General features: G+C 42.3%; 1 protein-coding gene across 1 annotated transcript in view; it reads right to left on the bottom strand.

Annotated features, from left to right (window-relative positions):
- Positions 1-26,281, bottom strand: part of LRP1B (LDL receptor related protein 1B) — a 1,445,547-nt gene that overhangs the window by 976,712 nt on the left and 442,554 nt on the right. The window contains exons 11-13 of the mRNA XM_033944130.1: positions 15,906-16,125; positions 7,415-7,604; positions 4,014-4,136 (exon numbers count right to left, since the gene is read on the bottom strand). Of these exons, the coding sequence (XP_033800021.1) occupies positions 4,014-4,136; positions 7,415-7,604; positions 15,906-16,125 (533 nt within the window). The remainder of the gene's footprint in view (positions 1-4,013; positions 4,137-7,414; positions 7,605-15,905; positions 16,126-26,281) is intronic.

The raw sequence follows: 26,281 nt of genomic DNA, 5'->3' as shown, positions 1-26,281 counted from the left end.
CTCAACCCATAGTTAAGGATTATCGAGCTTCACATACGATACTTAACATCAAAGTCTTTAAATAATAACAGATTTGCCAGTCTTTCTCACAATCCCTTGAGGGCCACTTTGCTTCTCTGGGCTTCTTCTCAACCCTCAGCTAAGGAAGATCTCTCCTTCTGGGGACCTGACTCAGGGCCTCTCGAAACTACTCCACTGTAAGGCATATGAACTCCTTGCCTGAGCCCCACCCCCTTGACTCAGCAGCATTGCCCCACCTATACTAAGGTGGCTTACTCTTCCACTCTGTGAGCTAGCACCCCCTGCCTCTTCAATGAATGAATCCTGGATCGCCACTCATTTCTTCTCTGATGGCCATCTTTTACAAAATAGTACTTGGTCCCCTGGCAGTAATCTTAAAGTACTACTGCTAGGGATTCATTGTCAAATATCTGCCCTAGCTGTAGTATAATGGGGCTGCCACATGTAAACAGTAATGTCATTAAAAAAACAACAACAACACACAGTTGCTGGTGCAGAACTGGGGGGGGCTTGTGAGTCACTAGCACTCCAGTAGCATTTTGTACATGTGCACTATTACACAGCATGTGTGCTGATGTTTAGGTACCATTTTCGTTTTAGGGGAGCACTGGGATGGGAGTAGTCTAGCAGGGAGATCTGGAGTAAGTGTCGGGGGTAGGGGTGCTCAAGGTGTAGGGGAGGTTTTGGGGTATTTGTTGTCTCTTCTAGGGAGGATTGAATCAAGGGTGACTTGGGTGGGTAGCATTAAGTGCAATCAAGATATAGTAAGCCATGATAACTAGCAAATGACACATACCATTGCACTAGCTGTCACAATCTGCCTTATCTCTCTTCTACTCATTTCATGCCTGCTACCTGCTCTTACCCTAGTTAGGCAGCTACCGTGTTGCCCCAAAATAAGACAGTGTATTATATTAATTTTGGTCCCAAAAAATGCACTAGGGCTTATTTTGGGGATAGGTCTTATTTTTTTCATGTACATGATCATCTCTCCCTTCCTCTCTTTCACCCCAATTCTTCCTCTTTCCTTTCCCCCACATGTGCAGCATCTTTCCTCCCCTCTCACCCATCCCCTTGTGCCTTCCCTCTGCAGCATCTTTCTATCCCTCCCTCCCATCCCCCTTTGCAGCAGAACCCTTGCACAGCTTCTATCTGTCCCTTCCGTGCAACAGAACCCTTGAGCATCCCCCCACCCTGCCGCACAACCGAACCTCCGCTGACCCTCACATCCTTCCATCTCTCCCTCCCATCCGAACCCCGCCAACTGCGAGACTTACATACCTCCCTATAAACAGCAGCGTCGGCAGCACTCTAAACAGGCTGCTTCGCGACCTTCTCCCGCCAGGGCCTTCCGTGTGTCGTGTTACTGATGACATCATCAGTGATGTGGCAGAGGGAATGCCCGGGCGGGAGAAGGCCACGAAGCTGCCTGTTTAGACTGCTGCCAATGCTGCTATTCTGGCTATGGGCCAACAAACTCATTTTCCCAAGCATCGATGCGCACTTATAAAAGGCAGTAACACAATTCACTGAGACTAGTAGGTAAATTCTGCAACGCTTAATAGTTTTGCTTTGTTTGTGCGATGGGTTTCCCAAACATTTGTCTATGACTAGGTGACCCATTGCTTGCTCTGACCCAAATTACTGTAAAGCATGAAGACACATTTGTCCTATGCAAGTTCCAGTTAACTTTCAAATTGTAACCACTCTGCAATTTGTCTTTGAAAATTAGCTAGTGTAAGATCTGCATGCTAAAAAGATTCATACATTTTGATCTTACAAATTTATTTGGGCAATGTAGGAATGCAGGGGTATTTTTGAAATCCATACACGTGGCATTTTACTCTTCTGATTCATCACACCTTTAAATAATGCCTTATTTAGACCAGCTAAATGTAATCATGCCATTAGCCTGCAGATATTTCACCTACACATTTAGGGCTCCTTTTACAAAGACGCGGTAGCAGCTGCTGCTGTGGGAATCGCTCTGACACCCATTGGGATTTAATGAGCATCAGAGTCCTGTATGGCCGCATTGTAAAAAAAAAAAAAAAGGGTGGGGGGTGGGGTGTTAAAGTATGTACATTCACCAGTGTGCTTTTTAATTCACTGGCACGTTAATAAACAAATAAGGGCCCTTTTACTAAAGTATATTAGGCGCTTAATACATGAAATAGTGGATGTTAACTGCTACTGCACTTGTATGGAAACTGATTTTGCTTCATTTTATTGGTTAGTTCACGCTAGTTCATGTGTTAAGCGCATTTCATATTAGGAGGCAGCAACTATGATGGGATACTGAAAACCTTCTCAGCCCAGTCAACCAACTTCCTAAATTCTGAGCGTTGCTTTGCCACTGTAGCTGAAAAGATTGTTACCTTATTTCATTAAGTGCTAATTTGCAGAAACAAAATTCTATGTTTTGACATTATTTCAGATCATTGATTGATCACAAAAATTGGGAGTTATTACTTATATTGCTGGATAATATATTCAAATATTATCAAAAAAATCTCAGCTTTATTAATTTTCTTTGTTAAAAACAATACAATTTTTTTTTAATATTTATAAATTAGTAAAGTGCTCAGTCCATATAACCATTAGTGCAATGATAACATGCTACAGTGGTTAATCTGGGGCCATCATAGACTTGGTATCATTGCACTAATGGTTATATGGACTGAGCACTTTACTAATTTATAAATATTAAAAAAAAATTGTATTGTTTTTAACAAAGAAAACTAATAAAGCTGAGATTTTTTGATAATATTAGATCATTGATTGAACCATATCCACATCATTCTCTTCTTGGTTGGGCTGAGTACTTTTCAGCACACCCTCATAGTGTGAAGAGTTTCAGTGTCTGGTAACCAGAGCTGAGATTGTGATGTCATAATGCCTCATTCCACCAATAAAAGCCAACCTCAACAATGATGTCACAATGACTTGATTGTCCTATACTTGGCTCACTTTTATTACATATGAGGGGATGCTGAAAAGTTCTCAGCCCAACCAACCAACTTCTTAAATTTTGAGCATTATTTTGCCACTGTAGCTGAAAAGATTATTATCTTATTTTGTGACGTACCAATTTACAGAAACAAAATTCTATATTTTGAAATTGTTTCAGATCATTGATTGAACCATATCCATGTCATTCTCTTCTTGGTTGGGCTGAGAACTTTTCAGCACCCCCTTATAGGTGGGTGTGGAGAGGAACATTGCAAGTAACATGCACTACATTCTGTGCACTAACCAGAACTTATGCAGTTAGAATGAGTCTACTAAGCTAACTGATTAGCGCAAGAATATCCACTCTGTATTCCAGACATGCTCCCTCCAACAAAAAAAATTTTAAAATATTTTTTGTTGGGCAGACAGAGCATGCCGATTTGGAATTTTTACTGCAGGATGCCTGAGTGCATCCCACGGTAAGCCAATTTAAGCTGTGAAAAAACAAAAGCTAGCATTTGCCACAGATTAGTAAAAAGGACCCCCTACTTACTGTAGCTGCATACAATTAAAAATATTATTTAAAAGCTTACTATGAATGCCTTGGGGGGAAGTATTTCTGTTAAGACCAACTCCATTGCCTGCTCATAAGAATAGAAACTAAGGGCTCCTTTTACAAAGGTGCGCTAGGGCCTTAAAGCGCGCAATAGCGCGTGTTAAATTCCCGAACGCCCTAGCCACTACCGCCTCCTTTTTAGGAGGCGATAGATTTTTGGCTACCGCGTGCTGTAGTGCGGGTAATTTTGTGTGTGTGCTAAAAACCCTAGTGCACCTTCGTAAAAGAACATAAGAACATAAGAAATGCCTTCACAGAATCAGACCTTAGGTCCATCTAGTCTGGCAACCCGCACACGCGGAGGCCAAGCTAGGTGCTCCCTGATGAAGACCCTGTTTTACCCGTATCCCTCAACGTGATTTCCCAGAATCCCAACTTGCCCTCGAATCCCAGAATCCCAAAATGTACTTCAAGAAACTCTTACATATGCAAGTCATATTGTTTTCTTCCAAACGCTGTTTATCAGCGCAAGCGCAAACTCTGCCTTTTGGAATGGCAAGACAAAGAATACTGCAGCCCCCATTGTTTACACGGCAAGCATTGTCACCTGCAAGGAAAAAGAAATGAAAAGTTTAAAAACTAATAGCCAAAAAGCCACAATGTACTAAAAATACAGACAAACATTCTGTTATCTATAAGATTAAACACATACACACGCTTTAGTCTAGCTGTTTCTATATATTTTTTTTTCTATAGCATTTCATCATACAACAAAATCTCAGATTTAAAAAAAAAAACAAAAAAACAACAACAGCATGCTAACGGCAGGACTGAATTTGCATGCACTTTAAAATGAAGTGTAGTTAATTATTTAAATGGACAAAAATAGCAGAATGTAAAAAAAAAAGATTTTGAATTAAGCTTCCAGTTTAGAATAAGCAGCACAAGTATGAGGGCCATGACAGAAAAGCTATTATAGCTCAAGCCTCAGGGATTGCATGTGTTATGCTGAGAATAATAAGAAGGAATATACATACCGTAAAACAGTTCTATCAACAATACACATTTAGCTGAAGTGTACAAATTATTCAGCAAAGCTGTCTGACCTAGATTATAATAGGATTCTTTCTATTACCCAGAATTTAAAATTTAATTCTATATGTTTACAAAAGCTTAAAATTGAAAAGAATTGAACGGTAATAAACTAGGTTCAGGCTTTCTTAAGGCAGCTTCCGGCTGTGACCATGTTTATTGCATGACCTTGAAATCAAATATAAAAGAAGTCAGACTTTCTGTACAAAGTATCTTATAACTTACACTGGACGATCAATATAACATTTTTCTGGCCCTTTTACTAAGCTGCGTAAGACAGTAGAGTGGTTTTTATTGTGTGCTAGAAGTTAGCATGCACCTGCTGTAACCTCTAATACACATTAAAACAGACAGTGTGGAAAAAGTCCACACTAACCACTTAATGTGATAAGTGAACATGAGAGGGGTGGAGCTGAAGCGTGGCTGTTTGGATAGCCAGTCCACCGGTTATTACCACAATGGCCAACCCAGGTCACAAGTACCTCAAGTACCTAGCTAGATCCTAAGTATTAAAACAGATTTTATGCTGCTTAGCCTGCCATCTCAATAATGGGCTATGGACTTCTCTTTTAGGAAATTATTCAAGCCTTTTTTTAAAACCCCGCTAAGCTAACTGATTTCACTACATTTTCCGGCAACAAATTCCAGAGTTTAATTACACGTTGTGTGAAGAAATATTTTCTCCAGTTTGATTTAAATCTACTACTTAGTAGCTTCATCGTGTGCCCCCTAGTCCTAGTATTTTTGGAAAGAGTAAACAAGTGATTCACATCTACCCTTTCCACTTCACTCAATATTTTATAGACCTCTATCTATCTCCCCTGAGCTGTCTCTTCTCCAAGCTGAAGTGCCATAACCGCTTTAGGTATTTGTTTATCCATAGGAGCTTCTGTAACTTTTTTTTATTGTTTCACATAAAAGGATTGGGTTTGGACTATTTTTTCTTTTTTCTTACAAATTATTTGCTCCTACAGAATTAATTAAAGCTTTATTTTTTGTTTCTGGTGACTTTATTTGCCTTTTTCCAGAGATGGTCATATGGAGGGCATAATCAAAAGAAACGTCTAAGTCCGATCTGGACATAGGGCACTAGTTCCCCAAAATCAGCACCGATAAAATGTCCATTCTCAAAGTACGTCTAAACTTCCGTTTTTCAAAAATCATCTATGTATACATCTAGACGTTTGATCGTCCAGACCGCCACTATGTCACATTCTCTACCAAAAATCTGTCCAAGTCCCAAATGCCCAGAAGATCTCACCAGAATTCCCTTATAGGTTATGGTGAGCAACCTAAAACACTCCCCAAACCCACTCTACCCACCTATTTACATCCCCAATAGCCCTTATGACTGCAGGTGGCACCTATATGGCAGTACAGTAGGGTTTGTTTGTTTTTGGGTGGGCTCACATTTTCCACCATGAATGTAGTGGTTAGGGTAGCTTATGAGCCTGGGTCTTCCTCTCTATGGTTCACTAGCCCACCCCCCAGACTACTCAAGCCACCTCTGTGCAGCTCTACTAGGCTTTCCTATGTCAGATGCTGATATTCCGGAGGCAAATTTTTATTCTGAATTTTGTGGGGGGTACAATGGAGTCAGTGAACATGGGGGGAGTGTGTGGGAGTCTTTACTTTGTCTCTGCAGTGGTTATCTGTTCACTTTCGATATATTTGAGTACTTATACCTATCTTTGCATCGTCTAACTCACAACGTATAAGTTTCACGTAGGCAGTCTCATCAAACATTTGATCATCCCTGAAGGATGACTAAGTCTAGGTCAGCCCTCATCCTGCCCTAACCACTCCTCCAAAAACGCCCCTTTCAGCTCTGGGCGCACAGTGGGATGCAGAGGTCTAAAATGTCCCTGGATATGTCTAAAAAAGCTGTTTCGATTATTGGCATTTGGATGACCTATTTTTTAGATTGTCCAAGTGCGGGGTTTTAGATGTATTTAATTTTTGATTATGAATATAAGCCAACCTGAATATAAACCGAGGTAACCTTTTTCCCCCTGAAAAGGAGAAAAATGGTTGACTTGAATATAAACTGGGGAGGGGGTATTTAATATTCAAGTGCCCTCCCCTGTCCTGTCAGACTCTGCACCTTGCCACCCTCCCTCCCTTCTGTACCAGGTTCTGCACCCTGTCACCCTTCTTTTTCTGCCCTGCCAGGCACTGCACCCTGTCCCCCCTCCCACACTCCCTGCCCTGTACTTTGTCCACTGTCCCCTCTCCCTCCCAATGCCTTGCAGGCCTCCACTTGGCCTGCCATAAGACCTGGTGGTCCAGCAGCGATACAGGACAGGAGGGACCCCTCCTGCCTCCTGTCCCGGCCAACTGCGACAACGTTTACCTCCCTTCCACCTCCCCTGCATTCCTTTCAGTTCCCTGGTGGTCCAGAGGTGAAATGAGATAGGAGCAATATTTCCGTGCTTCTGCCTTGGGCTGATCTGCTCCCTGAATGGCCGACACAAATTCTCACAGGATGGATTTATATGGTAAAATTAACCAGGTACCATTCTGAATATTGAATGGTGGCCAGTTAGCTTCCAGATAACCACTGAGATTTTAATAGCCTGTGCTGGGAGCTGCACATGCCCTATCAATGAATATCCAGGGTCAGTTCAGCCAATGGCTACTACCACTTATCACCATGGGCTGAATCTCAGGTGGTATATATTTTCTGCCCCCAATATAGTAAAATGACTTAAAATGTTATGATGTTCTCACATCTGTTGTAATGTGAACCATCAAAAAACGTAAGGTGATTTAAATTGTTTTATTTTCTAATACCTTGCTGTTTCCTGAGATCATATATTTGAAGCCCAAATAAAGGTGGTTTTTCACTTCTTAGAAGAGTTACATTTCCACTTGTCAAATCCAGCTGAAAAATAGAGCCATTCATATAATCGGTCCAGAAAATGAACTGTCCATGATGTGATAATCCAAATGGGTGATTCAGCTCTTTTCCACTATAGACCACCTGCAATAAATTGAAAAATTAATTGAAAATCAGACATATCTTTATTTCTTGTTTTGTTTTTGTTGACTGCTGATGTAAGTCATTCAATAATATAATTAATACCATCTATGTTTAATAACTAGTTTATATAACTCTGCATCAAAAACAATTTATGTAGCTGGTTTGTTAAATCATGTAAATGTTCCAAGATGCTTAATTTAAAAACAAAACCATTTAAACCTATTCAAACATCAAGTAATTGAGTAATCCTAGTGAGTTAATGGCACTGCAGTAGGCTGTCATGAGACAGATATAGCCTTCATTCTTGAGTCAGCTTCTGTTCGTTCAGGGGTATGAATGCTTTGCAGGCAATGTTCATAGCCTCTGAGGGGGACAGAGAGTTAGTCATTATGTGATGGGGATACTGAGTGGCTAACTATAGAATTCACATATACTGGGTTCTATAAAGAAACTAGGATTCCTGCCTGAGGGACTCATTGCAGTGGGTAAATTAAATGGCTGATGAGGGTTAAGATTTGTTGGGTGGGGCATATAGTTGTGAAGGAAAGATTCTGGACCTACAACTTAGTACTAACTTAATTCTGGCTGATCTTGAATCAATTGGAGAAGAGAAACAGTGATAGGTCAAAAAAACCAAGTCAATTTTCATTATAATATAAAACCATGTTCTAAATCAGTTATTACTAGTGTACTAAACATAATTAGCAGGCATAGTAACATAGTAAATGATGGCACATAAAGACCTGCAGGATACATCCAATCTCCCCAACTGCTCATGTCCTAACAAAGGAAAAAACACCACACACAAGTAGATCAGCCCTGTGAGCTCCTCGCCTTCTTCTGTGGATTGTGCTGAGGGGAGTACATCCAGCTGATCTCCATAAGTCTGCAGGCTTCTGCGCATCCATCCATGCTAATCCCTGCACTATGACGGCTCTATTCTGACTCCCTTGTGCCATCTCTGGACTTCTACCGCCTCCATCTCTGGACTTAGTTCCGTCCATCCCACCCTAATCCCGCCCCCAAGCTCATCCTAGCCCCACCCCCACTACCTGCTCTTGTTGGGCAGGGAGGAAGTCCGTGCATGTGCAAACGCTATGTGATGATGTCACACACACGTGCACATTACATCATCGTGTGATAGCCATGCATGCGTGGAATTCATCCCTGTTCGACACAACTTTTCAAAACCTAGACAAAATGCCGGGTTTTGATAAGCTGTCTGGACCCTCAGACATGTCCTCAAAAGCTGCGGGGGTTAGCGTGTGATGAAATGTCCGACACGCTAACCCCGTTAGCGCGGCTTGATAAAAGGACCCCTATGTTTTTCACGTGCTGTACTTCAGTTAATGGATCTTTTTCTTCTAATTAGCAAATAGCATTGCTGTTTGTTCACAAAAATAGGTTTTGCACGCAATATATTTGTTTTGATGTGCCTTATTAAATGTATTTTGAGCTTAATAAAGCAAAAATAAAATCCCAGAGAGCTATTTTGCAGATCGCTTTAAGGACATCCAAACTGTGCCTAAGTTCCGGTAGAACGTCTAGAGTGCCTAGGTTTCGTCCATAAAACTCAGATCTATCTGAAGCCCAAACTAAGCTCAGTGTTATGTAAATGAATCAAAGGATGCCCAAATTTAGTCATTGCCCAAACCACGCTCATTCCACTCCCACGCCTATTAAGTTAGGCGTGAATTTTAAACATGGGTGTCCATGAAATTGTGGCTGCGTCTACAAAGTGGTATCTACATCCTTTGGACGCCTAAGTACTAATTATCACTTGTTAAGACTCTTAATTGACTCATTAACTGCTTAGATTGGATGCCTAAAGCATGCCTAACTTTAGGCATGCCTAAGGCACCCTTTATAGAATCAGGGCCTATATTCTTAGTTTGGATCAGGAGGCACTTCGGGTGGATCTAGCCCATTCTCTGGAGAAATGTTTTCATCTTAAGGAAACGGACAGGCTCTCTCACTCATTTTTGCAAATTTTTGGCAGACCTCCTTCCTGATATCTCATGGGAGTCTCTGCTGTCTGCATGGTCTTAGGAATTAGGGGCTGAGGTGGCCCCAGAATTGGTTTGTCGTAATGTTAAGACATATTTCTTTGATATCTACCCATATGCTAATGAGAGAACAAGCTTACAAATTTATACTTTGGACATATGTGTCACATTGGAGGGCTTTTAAGACTGGACTTGACACAGATAGAAGTTGTCCCAAGTGGCAGGCCCCCATGGCTTTTTTGGGCCATATGTTTTGGCTGTGAAGAAAGATATGGACTACTGTTCTACAACTTTGTGCCATGGACTTGACTTTTCAACTTCTGGATGGGCTCTTCATGGGGTGGAGGGGCAGGCTTTCTTTATGCCCAAGGCCTTGCAATTAGGTAACTTGGCTATTTTGGTCTGGTGGAGAGATCCTTGCCCGCCACATTATGGGCAGTGGCAATGGTCTCTTTTTGATCTAGCATCTTTAGAAAGGAGAGACGCTGGTTCTGCTGAAAGCTCTCGCTGGCAGAAGTGTCAAGCCATTTGGGAACAATTTTAGCTATCCCTACCTCATAGGGATTAGAGTTTATTATTAAAACAATAAATTGGTGTTTTGCTGTTTTGTATTATATGAGGGGCCTTTTGGGTTTCGTCTTCTTTCCTAGATTTTACTACTGGCTAACTATGACTCTTTTCATTTACTCAGTATTTGCTTTGGTCTGGACACCCTAATTTGATAAGGTCTTGTCTTTGTCTCTCCTTTGAATTTTAGGGGGCGGCACATCAGGTTTAGATCTTGGTGGTTTTGTATGCAAAGTTCCTATATATGTTTTGTCTCTGACTTTACTTTAAGAATTGTAACCTCTCTGATCTGCTTTATTTATCTTTATGACTGATGACTATATTGGACTAGATTGGAGGGGGGAGGGGTCGGATTAAGGGTGGCAGGGGGTTACATTGGGATTATGGATATCTTCTATATCAAAAAAAATCTTGGAAGTTTGTCCTTGGTTTTATGTATGTTCTTTGCTTCAATAAAAAGAATTTACAAATATATATATATATACTAGCATTAAGCCCGTTACATAAACAGGTGCTAGAATATATGTATGTCTGTCTTTCTGTCTCTCTCCCTCCCACTGTCTCTCTCTCTCCCTGGCCCCCTTTCTCTGTCTTTCTGTCTCTCTCCCTGCCCCTGTGTCTTTCCTCCTTTCTTTCTGTCTCCCTCCCTCCTGCTGTCTCTCTGTCATTCATTCCCTGCATTTCCCTGTGCAGCTGCAACAGCATTTCCCTCCCCCTCCATTTCCCTGTGCAGCAGCAGCAGATATTTCCCTTCCCCTCCAAGTCCTGGTGCAGCAGTATCAGCTTTTTCCCCCATCCCCCTTCCCTACTCTTAGCACGATATGGCCTGCTCCTTTTGGCTCCTCCCCCTTCCCTACCGCAGTGTAGCCTGCTCCAAGGGCCCCCACCCCTTCCCTTATCGTGTTCCCGCAGGCAGGCCCAGCTTCTCCCTGCACGTACCCTTTTTGTTTCTGTTTCCCTCCCTCGCCTGGCTGCCTTCCTGGTCCCACTGAGCGGCTCGCAGCTGGAGTCTCTTTCGGCGCTTCCCTGCTCTGGGCGAGTGTCGCAGCGGCTCCTCTTGATCCCCGCCAGCGTCGGAAGCCTTCTCCGACGCTGGTCCAGCTCATGAGAGGAGCAGGGAGTCCAACGCTGGCGGCTGGGAATCAGTAAGGCTGGGGACATGCGCACTCCTGCGGCCACGGCCCTACATCTCACAGATCAGAGATCACGGAAGCACACAGTTGAGTGCGCATGCGCGGCTAGGGTTTTATTATATAGGATATATTTTAATTGATGATTAGAGTTACATGTAGTTACCCATGTGATGCTTGGCAATGTCTAAGTCCATGCAACCACCAATGCCTAATGACGCCTACCTTTACAACTCCTAGTGAAGCCCAAGTCCTCTTAGACACCACTAGGCATGATTCTATTAATGGCACTGTACGGTTGATTGACAACCACGCCGACCGGCACCTACAAGCTAGGTACCGTTAGGTGCCTTTTATAGAATCAGGCCCTAATAACATGTGGTAATGTAGGTGCACTAACTGATTAGCACAAAAAACTTACTCTCTGCTAAAACATGGGAAGTGCATGCCAATCACAAAATTACTACAGGACGCCTATGCGTGCCCCACAGTAAGGCCTTTTTAGCTGCGGCAAGCATGTATTAGTGCTTACCACAGCTTAGTAAAAGAGCCCCTTAATTCCTTTGGGAATGTTTTATTCTCTTTTGATATGGGTGGAAAGTTGGTATGGAAACTTCGGCCCAGATTCTGTTCTGTGCAGCTCAAATTGCATGCACAACTTGTTTAACAAACTAATCAGTGCTGATCATTGGCAATTAACATCTAATGTTCTGTTATCTTATGTTTACAGATTTTTCTATTCTGCCTTTGCCTATTCATTTCAAAGACAGATTCCAGAATCAATAGCTAGGTTAGTTGACCCAGGAATTACAATGTTAAGTGGTTTATACCAACATAATAGAGTGCATTGCTTCAGTACAGTACAAATTAATTCATTAGTTCATTTGATATCTTGAAACAACAACAACAACAAAAAAAAACCCGAAACAATTTCCTGAATCTGAGATAGTGGTCACACAGGTGTAAATTCAGTGGGAGGAGGTTCCATAGATTAGCTAGTTAGCATTGATTGGACAGGGATAAATGTCTAGTTGATCTCAGATTTTTATACATTAGAAAGTTTAGTTGAAGAGTATTTCTGGCAGAATATTTAGTAGAACCTTGAAGTACTATTTAACTTTGCAAATGTCTGTTGAATAACTTTGGATATTTTAATGTAAGCCGCCTAGATTTTAGGCGAATGATATTTTAAATAAATAAATAAGTCAGAAGCATTGCTATTTAGGACTTTAAAGATTGTGATGCCTTAAACTTTATTCTGGATACAACAGATGAGCAATGTAGGCTCTTGTAGTAAAGTTGTAGGTGTTCAAATTTCCGGAGCCTGACGATCAGTCTGACTGCTGAATTCTGAACCAGTGTAAATGGGCTGTAAAAGATTTTGGAACAAATGGCTAATATGATTTTGTAGTAGTCCAGTCTCAGCAAGATCAGATACTTCACTAAGATCTGAAATGGTTCCATATCAAAATATGTTCTTATAGATCTGATTTTTTTCATGATAAAGAAAGATTGCTTAATTATCGATTGTGCATGTTGGTACATAGATAGATACACTCAAATTTCTAAGTGCATTCTATAAAGTGATAAGTGTAAATTCTACTGTGCAGATCACAAAATGGAGCATGGGTGAGTTGTGAGTATTCCTAAAATGGACTAAGGGGTGATTAGGTAAGTATGTTTTAAATGATTATAAAAACAATATTAGTAAAGCATAGATAGTGAAATAAGAATGATTAGATGTACTAGATGGGTGATTCTAGATCGAACACTGTGATATGTATTTTAGGGGTCATCCTTGAAGTAGCCATTTGGCGAAACATGTCGGAGGAACTAAGTCCCCAACCAACATAAAAGGAAGAGTACACTGATAAGTGTTACAATTATACATTTTAATTGAGTTTCGTAATGTGATAAGAAAACAATAAAAATGAATATATTTGAGAAGATTTGTGCTCAATAGAGAGTGCCACATAATGATTTTGAGATCTAACCGATCTATAATCGTTGCCCAAGCAGTTCATATCTTTCCATGGATTTAGAACGATCAGTAAATGAGAAAGCACATCTGATGACCAAAAAATTGAATTGAAATGATATAAATTACTCTGTAAGGATATAATTGTGTTAAAGAGTAATTAAAGCAATAGCCTGATAATATATATTCCTAAAAGTTAGGCACAATGTTATAGAATACACCCGATCCACGCACAACTTAGACACAGACATTTAAGCCTATTTTTTCTTGGCCTAAATAGGTGCACCAGATTAGGGGGACACTCAATGAAGTTACAGGGAAATACTTTTAAAACCAATAGGAAAAAAATTTCACTCAGAGAACAGTTAAGCTCTGGAACACATTGCCAGAGGTTGTGGTAAGAGTGGATAGCGTAGCTGGTTTTAAGAAATGCTTGGACAATTTCTTGGAGGAAAAGCCCATAGTCTGTTATTGAGAAAGATATGGGGGGAAGCCACTGCTTGCCCTGGATTGGTAGCATGGAATGTTGCTACTGTTTGGGATTCTAGAATCTTGTTACTCTCTGGGATTCCGGAATCTTGCTATTCTTTGAGATTCTGTATGGAATGTTGCTACTCCTTGGGTTTTGGCCAGGTACTAGGGACCTGGATTGGCAACTGTGAGAACGGGCTACTGGGCTTGATGAATCATTGGTCTGACCCAGTCAGGCTGTTCTTATGTTATGCCACATGCGGCCACTAAATGTGATTCTATAAATAATGGGAGCCTTTTATAGAATAGTGCTGCATGCCATTCTGATTGACACTGATTTTTTGGTGCCGGAATTTGGGGGTTATTGCATTAGGATTAGCATTCTAAAAACATGCTGTGCTAGCCATTTAGGAAATGCAGAAATGAATTGTCTAGATCTCATCGCTGGATGTTTGAATTTTGACTATTAAATTTGAGATTCCCCATTAAGGTAACATCATTTGCCCTTGAAGCAGTTGCAAGCCAAGCCATGGCTTCAATGGGCAAGTGATTTTTGACCCCTAAACTAAGGGGTCATTTTATCAAGCCACACTAACGGGGTTAGTGCGTCGGACATTTCATCACACGCTAACCCCCGCGGCCGGCTAAAAAACTAATGCCTGCTCAATGCAGGCGTTAGCAGCTAGCGCGGCAGGCGGTTTAACGTGTGGCATTACGTGCGTTAAACCCCTACCACAGCTTGATAAAAGGACCCCTAAATTTTATTAAAAACTTTTTAACCATATTTCTTTGTTTTCTTGATTTTTTTTTTCCCAACTCTATTTTCTACTGTGAACTGTCTGGGTTTCCCCCCCCCCTTCTCATCTTTCATGGATATTTTTAACACTTGGTTAACACTGAAGCCCTTGGAACCTCCTAAATAGAAGGCAGTGAGGCCCTGGTTCTATAAACAGTGCCTAACTCAGGAGTGGGCAACGAGGGCTGCAATCCAGTCGAGTTTTTAGGATTTCCCTAATAAATATGCATGAGATCCATTTGCATACAATGGGAGGCAGTGCATGCAAATAGATCTCATGCATATTCATTGGGGAAATCCTGAAAAGCCGACTGGATTGCCCACCCCTGGTCTAACTTCTGAGTGTCACTGGGCACAATTGTCAATCATGCAATAGGTGCTGTTTATAAAATCACTCCTAGCTGTGCCAAAGAAATCTCTGACACCAAACAGGATTTTCTAGGCCTAAATGAGTTTGCCTAAGTTAGGTGCCTATTAGGGCCTAAGTCAAACCATGCCCCAAATCCACCCTGAGGTGCCTCAAATAGATGCCTGCATAGAAGTGGTAGGTGCCTACTGGGTTAGGCGTATCCCAGCTAATTCATTGTATAATGGTGTTGTTTTTTAATGGTGCTGTCAATTAATGGTGCCGATTAAGCTAATTAAGAAAATTGAGCTAAGTGCCTAGATCGGCTAGGCGACATTTATAGAATCAGGGCCCAAGTGCTTCTAAGTAAATTATTTGCAAGTATTAATGCAAACATTAGTGTAAAAAACAAAACAAAAGCCTAAAAAAATACTGCAGTAAATCTGGGCTTAGAACACAGGAAAGTCCTACATTAGAACACACTAAACCCAGAGTTTTACCACACTTTAGAAAAAATGTATCCAAAGTAAGTTAACACAGCTGTCTTTTACCCCCTACCCCTCCCATTTATGAAGCCACATTAGGCTTTTTTAAATCTCCGGCCGCAGCAGTATTAGTTCCGTCGCTCATAGGAATTCTATGAGCATTGGAGCTAACACCGCCATGGCCAGCGATAAAAAAGTCTAACGTGGCTTCGTAAAAGGTGGGGTTAGTAAATCATCTAATAAACAGATCTCTCCTGTAACTTGTTTATTGACTTGTCTTTCAACTCAAGCGAAGTAACACAATGCAAAATTGCTGTATGCCAAGGTAATAGGTTCTGGTGATTTTACAAATTTTATACAAAATTTAACTTGGCGCTTGTACATTTAATCCAATATTTTCATATCGTTTCATATTAAACCATGCTGCTGGGTCAAAAGAAAAATGCAAAATGAAATGCACTTCTAAAACATATATGTTACAAGAAGTTAACAATCACAATCCTCCCCCAATTTTTCATTTACCTTTCTCTCTGTTCCGTTCAAAAATATTCTTTCAATGTGATCATAGTAAGCATCACACCAGTATAATGCATTGGTATCATAATCCAATGTTAAACCATTTGGCCACAGCATTTTTGAAGTCACAAATATCTGCCGATTAAATCCATCCATCCATGCTTTTTCAATTCTTCCTACATTGTCATCTATTTCATCCTCCTCCCAGTCAGTCCAATACATCCACCTAAGAATTTAAAAACACAGTTAGCATTCTCTGCAGAAATGAATATAATTCTGGGTTATACATTTTTATTATTCCTTTATTTAATGCAGCAATTATTTTAAACATAATTTCTGTTTTAGAATCTCAACATCATTTTTTCCAGCCACCTTGACATCAATGTGTGATAATGTGATTAGTAATCTAGGGCCTGGTATAGAGAAAATGTTGAGTTCTTAAACTTATGTTTTTATGTTAGTGGTTCTTTCATTAAAATCGCCTTAACTTCCATGTGACTTTCCCACGTGCTAAGGCCGGAAAACGGGCAACTTTCACCTGCAGCCATTAAACATGATATTGCTGCGCTAATCAATTAATGTGTGACGACTCACATGCTAATTGATTAGCCCTCCAGAAACCTACTCTGACAAAATAACTTAGACACTCGGGAGAGTAGGCTTCGCCTAAGTTAAACAAACCTTTTATCCAAAACGAGCCTCAGAGCTACAGGCCTGGCCAGGAACGCCAGAGCCTCTGTATTCAGCTATACAGCTGACCTGCTAGAATCATCGGCTCCTCTTAGAGCCAGCACTTACCCAGGAAAAAACTCCACCCATGGGAGAAAAAAACCTAAGGTATTGCTAGCTGCAGAGACAAAATCAAGCCAAAAGCATTAAACTCCTCAGTGTCTAAGAGTGTTTGTTTTGTTAAGTGTATTTCTTTGTATTACCACGCTCTTAGACACTGGGGAGTTTAGTGCTTTTGGTTTGATTTTGTCTCTACAGCTAGCAATACCTTAGGTTTTCTTTCTCCCATGGGTGGAGTTTTTTCCCGGGTAAGTGCTGGCTCTAAGAGGAGCCGAAGATAGGTCAACTGTATAGCTGAATACAGAGGCTCTGGCGTTCCTGAGGCTCGTTTTATTTAACTTAGGCAAAGCCTACTCTCCCGAGTGTCTAAGTTATTTTGTCAGAATAGGTTTCTGATGTAATTTATTTAGCTGACATAAGTTACCTTGTGTGTTGTGCAAGTGAATTGATTAGCACTGTCATACCCACTCTCCATCCCCCCAAAAAAACCCTCTTATGTCTACCTTTATATTACATTTTTGACCAAAATTTTGTCCAAGTCCCAAACACCCAAAACAAGACTAGTTGGATGTGGGAGGGGCCAGTCCTGTAATGGACTGGCCACCCAGACATGGCAACAAAGCAGTGGAGCATCTCAGAGGGCACATAAAGGGTGCCAGATAAACATCTCACCAGAACTCCCATATAGGTTATGGTGAGCCCCCCAAAACCCACTATACCCACCAGTTTACAACCCCAATAGCCCTTATGGCTGCAGGTGGCACCTACTTTATATGGCAGTAGAATAGAGTTTTGTTAGGCTCACATTTTCCACCATGAATGTGGTGGTTAGAGTGGCTTATGGGACTTGCTACTCCTTTCTATGATTCACTAGCTCACCCACCAGGCTACTTAAGACACTTGTGTGCAGCTCTACTAGGCTTTCCAATACCAGGTACTGATGTTCTGGAGACAAGTTTGTACATTTGTATTCTGATCTTTGTGGGTGTGAGGGGGATCCGTAAGCACCGGGGGAGTGTGGGTGTGTCTTACCTTGATGCATGCAGTAGTCATCTGGCCAGTTTGGGCACCTTTGTGGCACTTAGACCCTTCTAAAACAAGTCTAGTTCCAAACGTATAAGTTCTGTCCAGGTTTTTTTGCAAAATGTTTGATTATCGCTGCAAGATGTCCATGTCTAACCCGCCCTTGAGACTGCCCAAAGCCCGGCCATAACACACCTCTACCAAGCTCATCTCATGTTCTAAACATACAGAGGCTGGAGCACCTCGCTAGATGTACAGAAAGATGGTTTCGATTATCGGCACTTGGACATCATTTGACTCTGGCAGATGATGAGGCGAACCACTGCTCCATGCATCTCCTCCCCTACCCTCACTAAAGCAAGCTCACATTAAAAGATAAAAGGTGTGGAACAAGATTGTAATTCTGAATAAATATGCCTAGTGCAGAAAAAGTTGGCCCTAGCTCTAACAGTAACTATTAATCTTTTTTTTTTTTTTTCACTCTCATGCTCCTTTGTCTAGATCAGGGCTGCCCAAGTCCGGTCCTCGAGATCTACTGGCAGGCCAGGTTTTCAGGCTATCCACAATGAACATGCATGCGAGAGATTTGCATACCAAGAAGGCAGTGCAGGCAAATCTCTCTCATGCATATTCATTGTGGATAGCCTGAAAACCTGGCCTGCCAGTAGATCTCGAGGACCGGACTTGGGCAGCCCTGATCTAGATCATAGAGGCTCTTTTACTACAGAGTAAAAGCCTGTGAGGTAAATGCATGCAGCATGTCCTGCTTTAATTGCACAGAGCAGAAAGTTATTGAACAAGCACCATATTACATGGCTGGGCCGATAGGGCAGCGCTTCCTTGCTATTAGCCCATGCATGTTTGTTTATGTTTATTAAAAAAACAATAAACTGATGGAACGTCTTTAACTGTTCATCTCCGGCAGGTCAAAGAGCAAGAATAACTGTTTAATAAACGGCCTCAAAGTCTTAGACCAGAATGTGTCCCCAGGTACAATCAGCTCCTATAAGGGGCTTACTTTTCAATCATAGGCCCAGCTCCGGAAAATAGACCCATGGTTAAAAAAAAACACCTCCCCAATCTAGGGAGAAAAACCCATAGGCCAACAAACCGAGCTGCAAAAATGCTCTAATTTAAACTATTGAAGGTGAACAGTGCCACAGTACTTGTGAGTTTAAAAAAAACTGCATGAAAACACTTATCTCAATAATGTCTGTCCGGACAACTTTCAAGTTTTTTTCTTTCTTCCATCAGCGATGATTGTAATCCACAAAAGTGTTCAGCAGAAATGTCTATAAAGTATCCAAAAAAATCAAAATTCAAAGGCAAACTTCTGGCTCTTCTCAACAAGAGTCCATGCACGGCCTTGTTTCGTGCTCTGGCTGTGTCAGGAGAATAACCAATCTCACTAGCAAATGCAAAGTGTCCAAGCTGAGAAATGCGGCATCTACGCTCTTTATATTGCTGAAATGATGTCATTAGCCCGCAAAACTTGAAAAGGCGTCATCTTAAAGGGGTAGCTCAAAATACACATGAATGACTTTCCTCACAATTCAAATCAATCATTAAAAAAAAAAAGCTTTCCATTCAATTGCTGAATTTAATCCTGCCAGTTCAATAGTAATCAGCTCAAATATAAGACACTGCTCTTGTCGTCTGAGGCAACATTTCATATCTCCCCCTCGAGAAGACACCACAAGTTGCAGAATGATCGTACATCTCAAATCATCAAAACTGTGATGTTCTTGCAGACAATGTTTTACTAGAGGTTTCTCCAGCCATTGATTTATAAGGCAGGAACAATGTTTTACCATTCAAGTACTAAACATACGAGATGTTTGCCCAATGTATATCATCTCGCAGGGGCATTTTATTATGTAAATAACATTTGCTGAGGTACATGAAGTTGATCCCTTCGGTTTTCTCCATTTATTGTCATCATACAAACAGAACAATGCCTACATTTTGTAAAGCCAGCCTCTTCCGTCTGCTGTCTCGATATCCAGATGTCTGCTTTACACAATCTATCAGTCAAATTACCATTACGAGTGTATGAAATCATACATTTATGTTGTCTCAAGCTACTATGACCTGGAAATAAACACCACCGTTTTCTAATAAATGAAGCAATTTCATGAGAAGAAGATGTATATTTTAAATTACAGGTTAACAAGAGATCATCCCGTGAGGTTTGTCGAGGCTGCAATAACAGCGCTCTTTTATAAGCATGGTTAACTACTTTCTTGGGGTAACTGTGCTCCATGAATTTAGCTTTCAGACTACCTGCTTTATTAATGTACTGTTCTTTAGATGTACATATTCGTCGATAACAGAAAAATTGTGATATTGGCAAACTGTCTTTAAGATGCTTAGGGTGCATACTTCCATGGTTCATAGACAACGGCGTGAAAGACAAAGGCGCGCCTGGACAATTGAGCGCAGCGCGGAGGCGCGCGCCACTCTAAATTACTGTTTTTAGGGCTCTGACGGGGGGGCGTGGGGGGGAACCCCCCCACTTTACTTAATAGACATCGCGCCAGCGTTATGGGGGATTTGGGGGGTTGTAACCCTCCACATTTTACTGTAAACTTAACTTTTTCCCTAAAAACAGGAAAAAAATGAAGTTTTCAGTAAAATGTGGGGGGTTACAACCCCCCAAACCCCCCACAACGCGGCGCGATCTCTATTAAGTAAAGTGGGGGGGTTCCCCCCCACACGCCCCCCCCTTCGGAGCCCTAAAAACAGTAATTTAGAGCGGCGCGCGCCTCCGCGCTGCGCTCAATTGTCTGGGCGCGCCTTTGTCCCGGCGCGCTTTTGACCTGACACCTACTTCCATAGTACAGAAAGGTGTTTCTATCTGTCAGTTTAGAAAACATTTGGGTGTTTAATAGGTCATCTTCCCGAACTACCCATACATCCAAAAAAGCAATCTCTTGCTTATGAAAAGACATTTCAAATTTGATTGTAATATGAACTCCATTAAGATAATTAACAAAATCTTTAAGGGTCATTTCATCTCCTGTCCAGATCATAAAAATGTCATCAATGTACCTGAACCAACAATCGATCAGTTTGAAGTTCTCTGCCATACTGATTGCACCTGGGGACACATTCTGGTCGAAGACTTTGAGGCTGTTTATTAAACAGTTATTCTTGCTCTTTGAACTGCCGGAGATGAACAGTTAAAGACGTTCCATCAATTTATTGGTTTTTTTCTATAAGTTTACGTCTTTTCCTATTTTTTTGAATTATAGAGTGATATAGAGTGGCATAATTTTAAAAAAACATCTAAGTCCCCTTTTAGCCTAAGGCCCTAAATGCTGAAAGTAGAAGCAGGCAAAATATCCATTCTCAAAAAAACATCCAAAAGAGGGTTCTTTTTAGATTAGCCTACCTCTACGTTCAGCTGTTTAAACACCCAGACCATCACTACGTCTACACTTACAACACTTTATCAACCAAAAAACAGCCTAAGTCCCAAAAGCCCAAAACAAGACCTTTTGGGCGAAGGAGGGGGCCTGTCCTTCGCCTAAATGCATCCCCCACGACCGCCCCTGAACCCCAGATCGCCCCCGAACCTGTAACCCTGCGATACCCCCCTTACCCCCAACACCATCCCTTACCCCGACATTTATTTATTTTATTATTTGTATACAACAAAGGGGACCTAAGTGGTTTTCAATGAATGTTGATCAGGTACTCTGGGGGGAGGGGGTGGGTCCCCTCTATCTGTCCTGGTGGGCTCACAATCTGACTATTGTACCTGGGACAATGGAAGTTGAGTGACTTGCCCAGGGTCAGAGGGAACAAAACTAGGATTGAGTCTGCAACTTCAGGGAGCTGAGATGGTAGCTAGAGAATGGCACAGGGACAAATTTGTCCCTGTCCCCGCAGGAACTCAATTTTCCCATCCTGTCCCCGCAAGTTTTTTCATTGTCCATGTCCCATTCCTGTAAGCTCTGCCATAACCACACAAGCCTCGGACACTTATGATTTTAAAGTGTTTGAGGCTTGTGCAGATGAGGACAGAGCTTACAGGAATGGGGCAGGGAGAAGAAAAGAACTCACCAGGACGGGAAAATGAGTTCCAGGGGGATGGGGAAAATGTGTCCCCGTGTCATTCTGTAGTGGTGGCTCTTAGAGAATGACACGGTGAAAAAATTGGTCCCCGTCACCGCCCCGTCCCCGTCTCACCATCCCCGTCACCGCCCCGTCCCCGTCTCACCATCCCCGTCACCGCCCCGTCCCCGTCTCACCATCCTCACACGTATGGCCAGCAGGCTTGCCTCCGTCCAAATGAGGCGGGCCCGCCCCTACCCTGCCCAACCCACAGGATCCTAGGGCCTGATTGGTCTAGGCACCTAAAGCCACTCCCGCTATAGGAGGGGCCTTAGGTGCTTGGGCCAATCAGGCCCTAGGATCCTGTGGGTTAGGCAGGGGAGGGGAGGGGCGGGCCCGCCTCATTTGGACAGAGGCAGGCCTGCTGGCCAGACGAGCGAGGAGCTGTCCGGTCCAACTTGGAAAGTAAGACTAAGGGGGTTCCGGGGTGGGAGGGTTCGTTGGGGGGGGTCCAGCAGGAGGGGTTGGGTACCCTCCTGCCGGCGATCTTAGGGGAGGCCATTGGGAGGACCGGCAGGAGGGGTTGGGTACCCTTCTGCTGCGATTGGCAGGAAGGGTTGATCTGACAAATGAGGAGCACGGTGAAACACAGGTAAATAGCGGTTCCTAGAAGGGGGTACATTGGCCCGCGGGGACAAACCTGTTCACCGTTTCCGTGGTCGGTGAATGGCCTTGTCCCCGTCACCGCAGCGACTGCTAGTTTTCTTCCCCGTTTTTGGCGGTGACCCGCGGCTTAAATGCGGTGGCCGCGGGTAAACCGTCACCGTGTCATTCTCTAGTGGCTCTAACCACTAGGCCACTCCTCCCTTCTCCCGCCCTATCTTGGAAAAGATCCGTGGTGTACAATTTGCTTTCTATCAGGAGCTGTCAACATGACAGCTAAGCATGGTTTTTGACCTATCCCCAATCAACTGCTCTATCCTTCAAATAGCCCTTTCCCTTTCCTATCATCTATGCTCCTTCTCTGATGCCCCCTTCTGATCCCTCATCCCTTCTCCCTCATTCCTTCTGACTCTCCTTTCTGATCATCCACCACTCTTTAACAAACACCTTCTTCTGATCCTGAACCACCAAACATACCCCCCTTCTGGTCCTCTAACCCCCACACAGACCTCCTCCAGTGCAGGATAAGCACTCCTACTTGTCTCGACCCCATCACTCTCCCCACCTATCAGATCTCCCTGGACAACCTGGAGGTAAGACTTGATCACTCTTGTGGATGGTATATAGAAGGCTGACTTCTAAGGATAGTAAAAAGGGAACACCACTAAGGGTCAATGATGTTATTTCAAGCCCAGCAATGGAAGGAGCAAGAGAAGAGGTGACCACTCCTGCTCTTTTCCACTAGACAACCAAGCTTTACATCCAAGCTAGTTTTAGAAGTGGGGTTCCAGGGTTCTGTCTAAGGGGTGAGGTGATGGCTGGGTTGGAGACAGGTGGGAAAGACTGTACCATATGGGAGGGCTTTGGGGGGGAGTGCAGTATCGTAAGGCAAGTCTGTTTGGGGGAATGGAGGATTGGAGAGGGGAATCAGACTGGGGCGGGGGAGAGGGGGTTGAAGCTGGTGAGAGTTGTCTGGGGTTCAGGTTTTGACCACATTACCAGATTGACAGTAGCAATCTGTACTACCACTAGCCATGTCTCCAACCTGCCTAAGTCATGGCCTATTCCGTGCCCCTACCTACCATTTTAACACATGTAGATGTTAACCCAGGTCTGAGCTTGTAATGTCTACTGCATGGTAAAACCTGCACTAGTAGCTTAATGCAGTTTAGTAAAAAAACAAATACACACACACACAAAACAATAGTGTTAAGAAAAAGGTGCTATTTTTTTAACACACTGCTAAGGACAAGAAATATCACTGATTTGCCTGCTTGGAATTGCATTCATTTTAACACTGTTGCTTATCACAGACCCGTGTACTTCACTTGTCTGTAAAAGATGCAGAAAACCTTTTAGGCATGAGCCACTATTCTCTCCACACAACTGAGAAATAATCAATATAAATCCTAAACATTTATGTGCTTGAAAATGCTCAATTGCTTAATATCTCTTAAACTTGGAAAGTTACATAAAGCCTGTCACAAACAGGCCATTAAATATAGCTAAGTGGTCTGCTAGAATGCTGCCATCATTTCTTCAAGGCTTATCTTCAAGGACACTCTTCTAGAGACAATTAAAAAAATAATCAAAAGAATCTACTTTCTCAGGAAATAACTTTGGAACATGCCCTGGCAAAAGGAAAATATACTGTTCTCCCAAGGGAGCTCAGAAAAGTTTACATGAATTCAGGTCTCCCTGTCTGTCCCAGTGGCTCACAATCTATCTAATGTGCCTAGAGAAATTGGGGAGGGGGGAGGGAAAGAATTAAGAGACTTGCCTAGGGGCACAAGGAACAGTGCGGGTTAGAACTCACACGCTCAGGGTTCCGAGGCTGTAGCTTTAACCACTGCACCACACACTCTCCTGGCAATTATTTTATTAGAACTGTGTAGCTAATCATTTCACAAAGAGAAACAGTTATATGATGGGCCATCACAGGACCATATATTCTATAGGTAAGAATCACTGATTCGGAAAATCTGACAAAATAATTATAAGTATAGGTAGTATTCTGGGCCTAATTTTAATTGCTATTATGTGACTAAAACTGATTACACCTTTCAAAGCAATTTGCATTTGTCTAAAAAAAAAAAAAAAAAAAACACCACCTCATCTTCTTTTATAAATAAACTAGGAATGTAGAATAGAGTTGGGTTTATAATATAAATCATTTTGATGATATTAGCTATTTTTTAAAACTCACTTCTTATATAATTGCTTTTATTTAACCTTTTTTTCCAGCTTTTCTGTACAAGTTATTATTGTTTGCTTTGTAATTTGAATACCATATAAATTAAATAACTAAAAATTTTAAAAAATTAACCCACTCTTTTACTAAGGCGAGCTAGTCATTTTAGCGTGTGCTAAATATTAGCGTGCAAGAACAATACAAGAACCCAAAAGGAGAGTACTACAAATATAGCGAAAACAACAAGTCTCCCCTGACCCAAAAATAACGGGTGAAGGGCAGAGGCGGCTGAACCAAAGACTACCACAAATTATTAAGTGTGAATGGGAAGCCCTCAGTCTCACAGCTAGCAAAGGGAACACGTCCCGAATGCACCATCTGTCAAAGTCATACACCCAGAAAGGTATTATCTGTGAAACATCCCAGGGATTATGTTTCACAGATAATACCTTTCCGGGTGTATGACTGACAGCTGGTGCATTCGGGACGTGTTCCCATTGCAAGCTGTGAGACTGAGGGCTTCCCATTCACACTTAATAATTTGTGGTAGTCTTTAGTTCAGCTGCCTCCACCCTCCACCTGTTCTTTTTGGGTCAGGAAATATTAGCACACGCCATAGAATATAATAGACACATTAGTGTTTAGTGTGCGTCAATATTTAGCGTGATCTAAAACAGCTAGCGTGCCTCTTTTACTAAGGTGTGCTCAACGATTTAGCGCACGCAAACTGAATTAGCCCGCGCTAAACGCTAACGCGTCCCTACACTGACGTGCACATGTTAGTGTTTAGCGTGCGCTAAATCAGTTTTCGCACACTAAATCGGTTAGCGCACCTTAGTAAAAGGACCCCTATATGAATGAGGAATATACATATGATAAAATATTTTGCATTAAACGTGGTCCTGCTATCACCCTTAAAGGACTTTATTCAAGAGTAAAAAATAATAATAGGCGCTGGGTCCAATATTTTTTAGCTGAGGGTGATCAGTGTTTTGCTGATCGCCACAGGCATTAAACATGGCATCAACATTGACAGTCTAGGTTTCTGGAGCTGGCTAGTGCAGAGCATATTCAGCACTTAGGGCCCCTTTTACAAAGCTGCAGGAGCGATTCCTCTGCGGCAAATGCACCCAAGCCCATTCAGTTCCTTTTAGGTTTGGTGCATTTGCTACGGGAGAGTCGCTACTATGACTTTGTAAAAGGGGACCCTTAAACAGCTATGGGTTACTGCATAAAAGGGCCCCTGTACTAAGCTGTGCTGCAAAGAAGTGCAGCTGTAAAATGGATGCAATTTTGTTTCTCATATTCCGTGAGAGCCGCTATTCTCACATCATCCCTCTCCTCAAGTCACTTCATTGGCTCCCCGTCCATCTCTGAATACAGTTTAAACTCCTCTTGCTGACTTATAAGTGCATTCACTCTGAAGCACCCCCCCCCCCAAATCTCTCTTCACTTATCTCCCCCTATGCTCCTTCCCGTGATCTCCTTTCGTTGGGCAAGCCCCTCTTATCTGTACCCTTCTCTTCCACTGCCAACTCCAGACTCCGTCCCGTCTTTCTTGCGGCGCCGTATGCCTGGAACAGGCTGCCTGAATCAATACATCGTGCTCCCTCCCTAGCAGCGTTCAAATCCAAGCAAAAAGCCCACTTTTTTGAAT

Source organism: Geotrypetes seraphini, chromosome 5 (assembly GCF_902459505.1).
Source record: "Geotrypetes seraphini chromosome 5, aGeoSer1.1, whole genome shotgun sequence".
NCBI classification, from domain to species: domain Eukaryota; kingdom Metazoa; phylum Chordata; class Amphibia; order Gymnophiona; family Dermophiidae; genus Geotrypetes; species Geotrypetes seraphini.
This window is presented reverse-complemented; position numbering and strand designations above follow the sequence as displayed.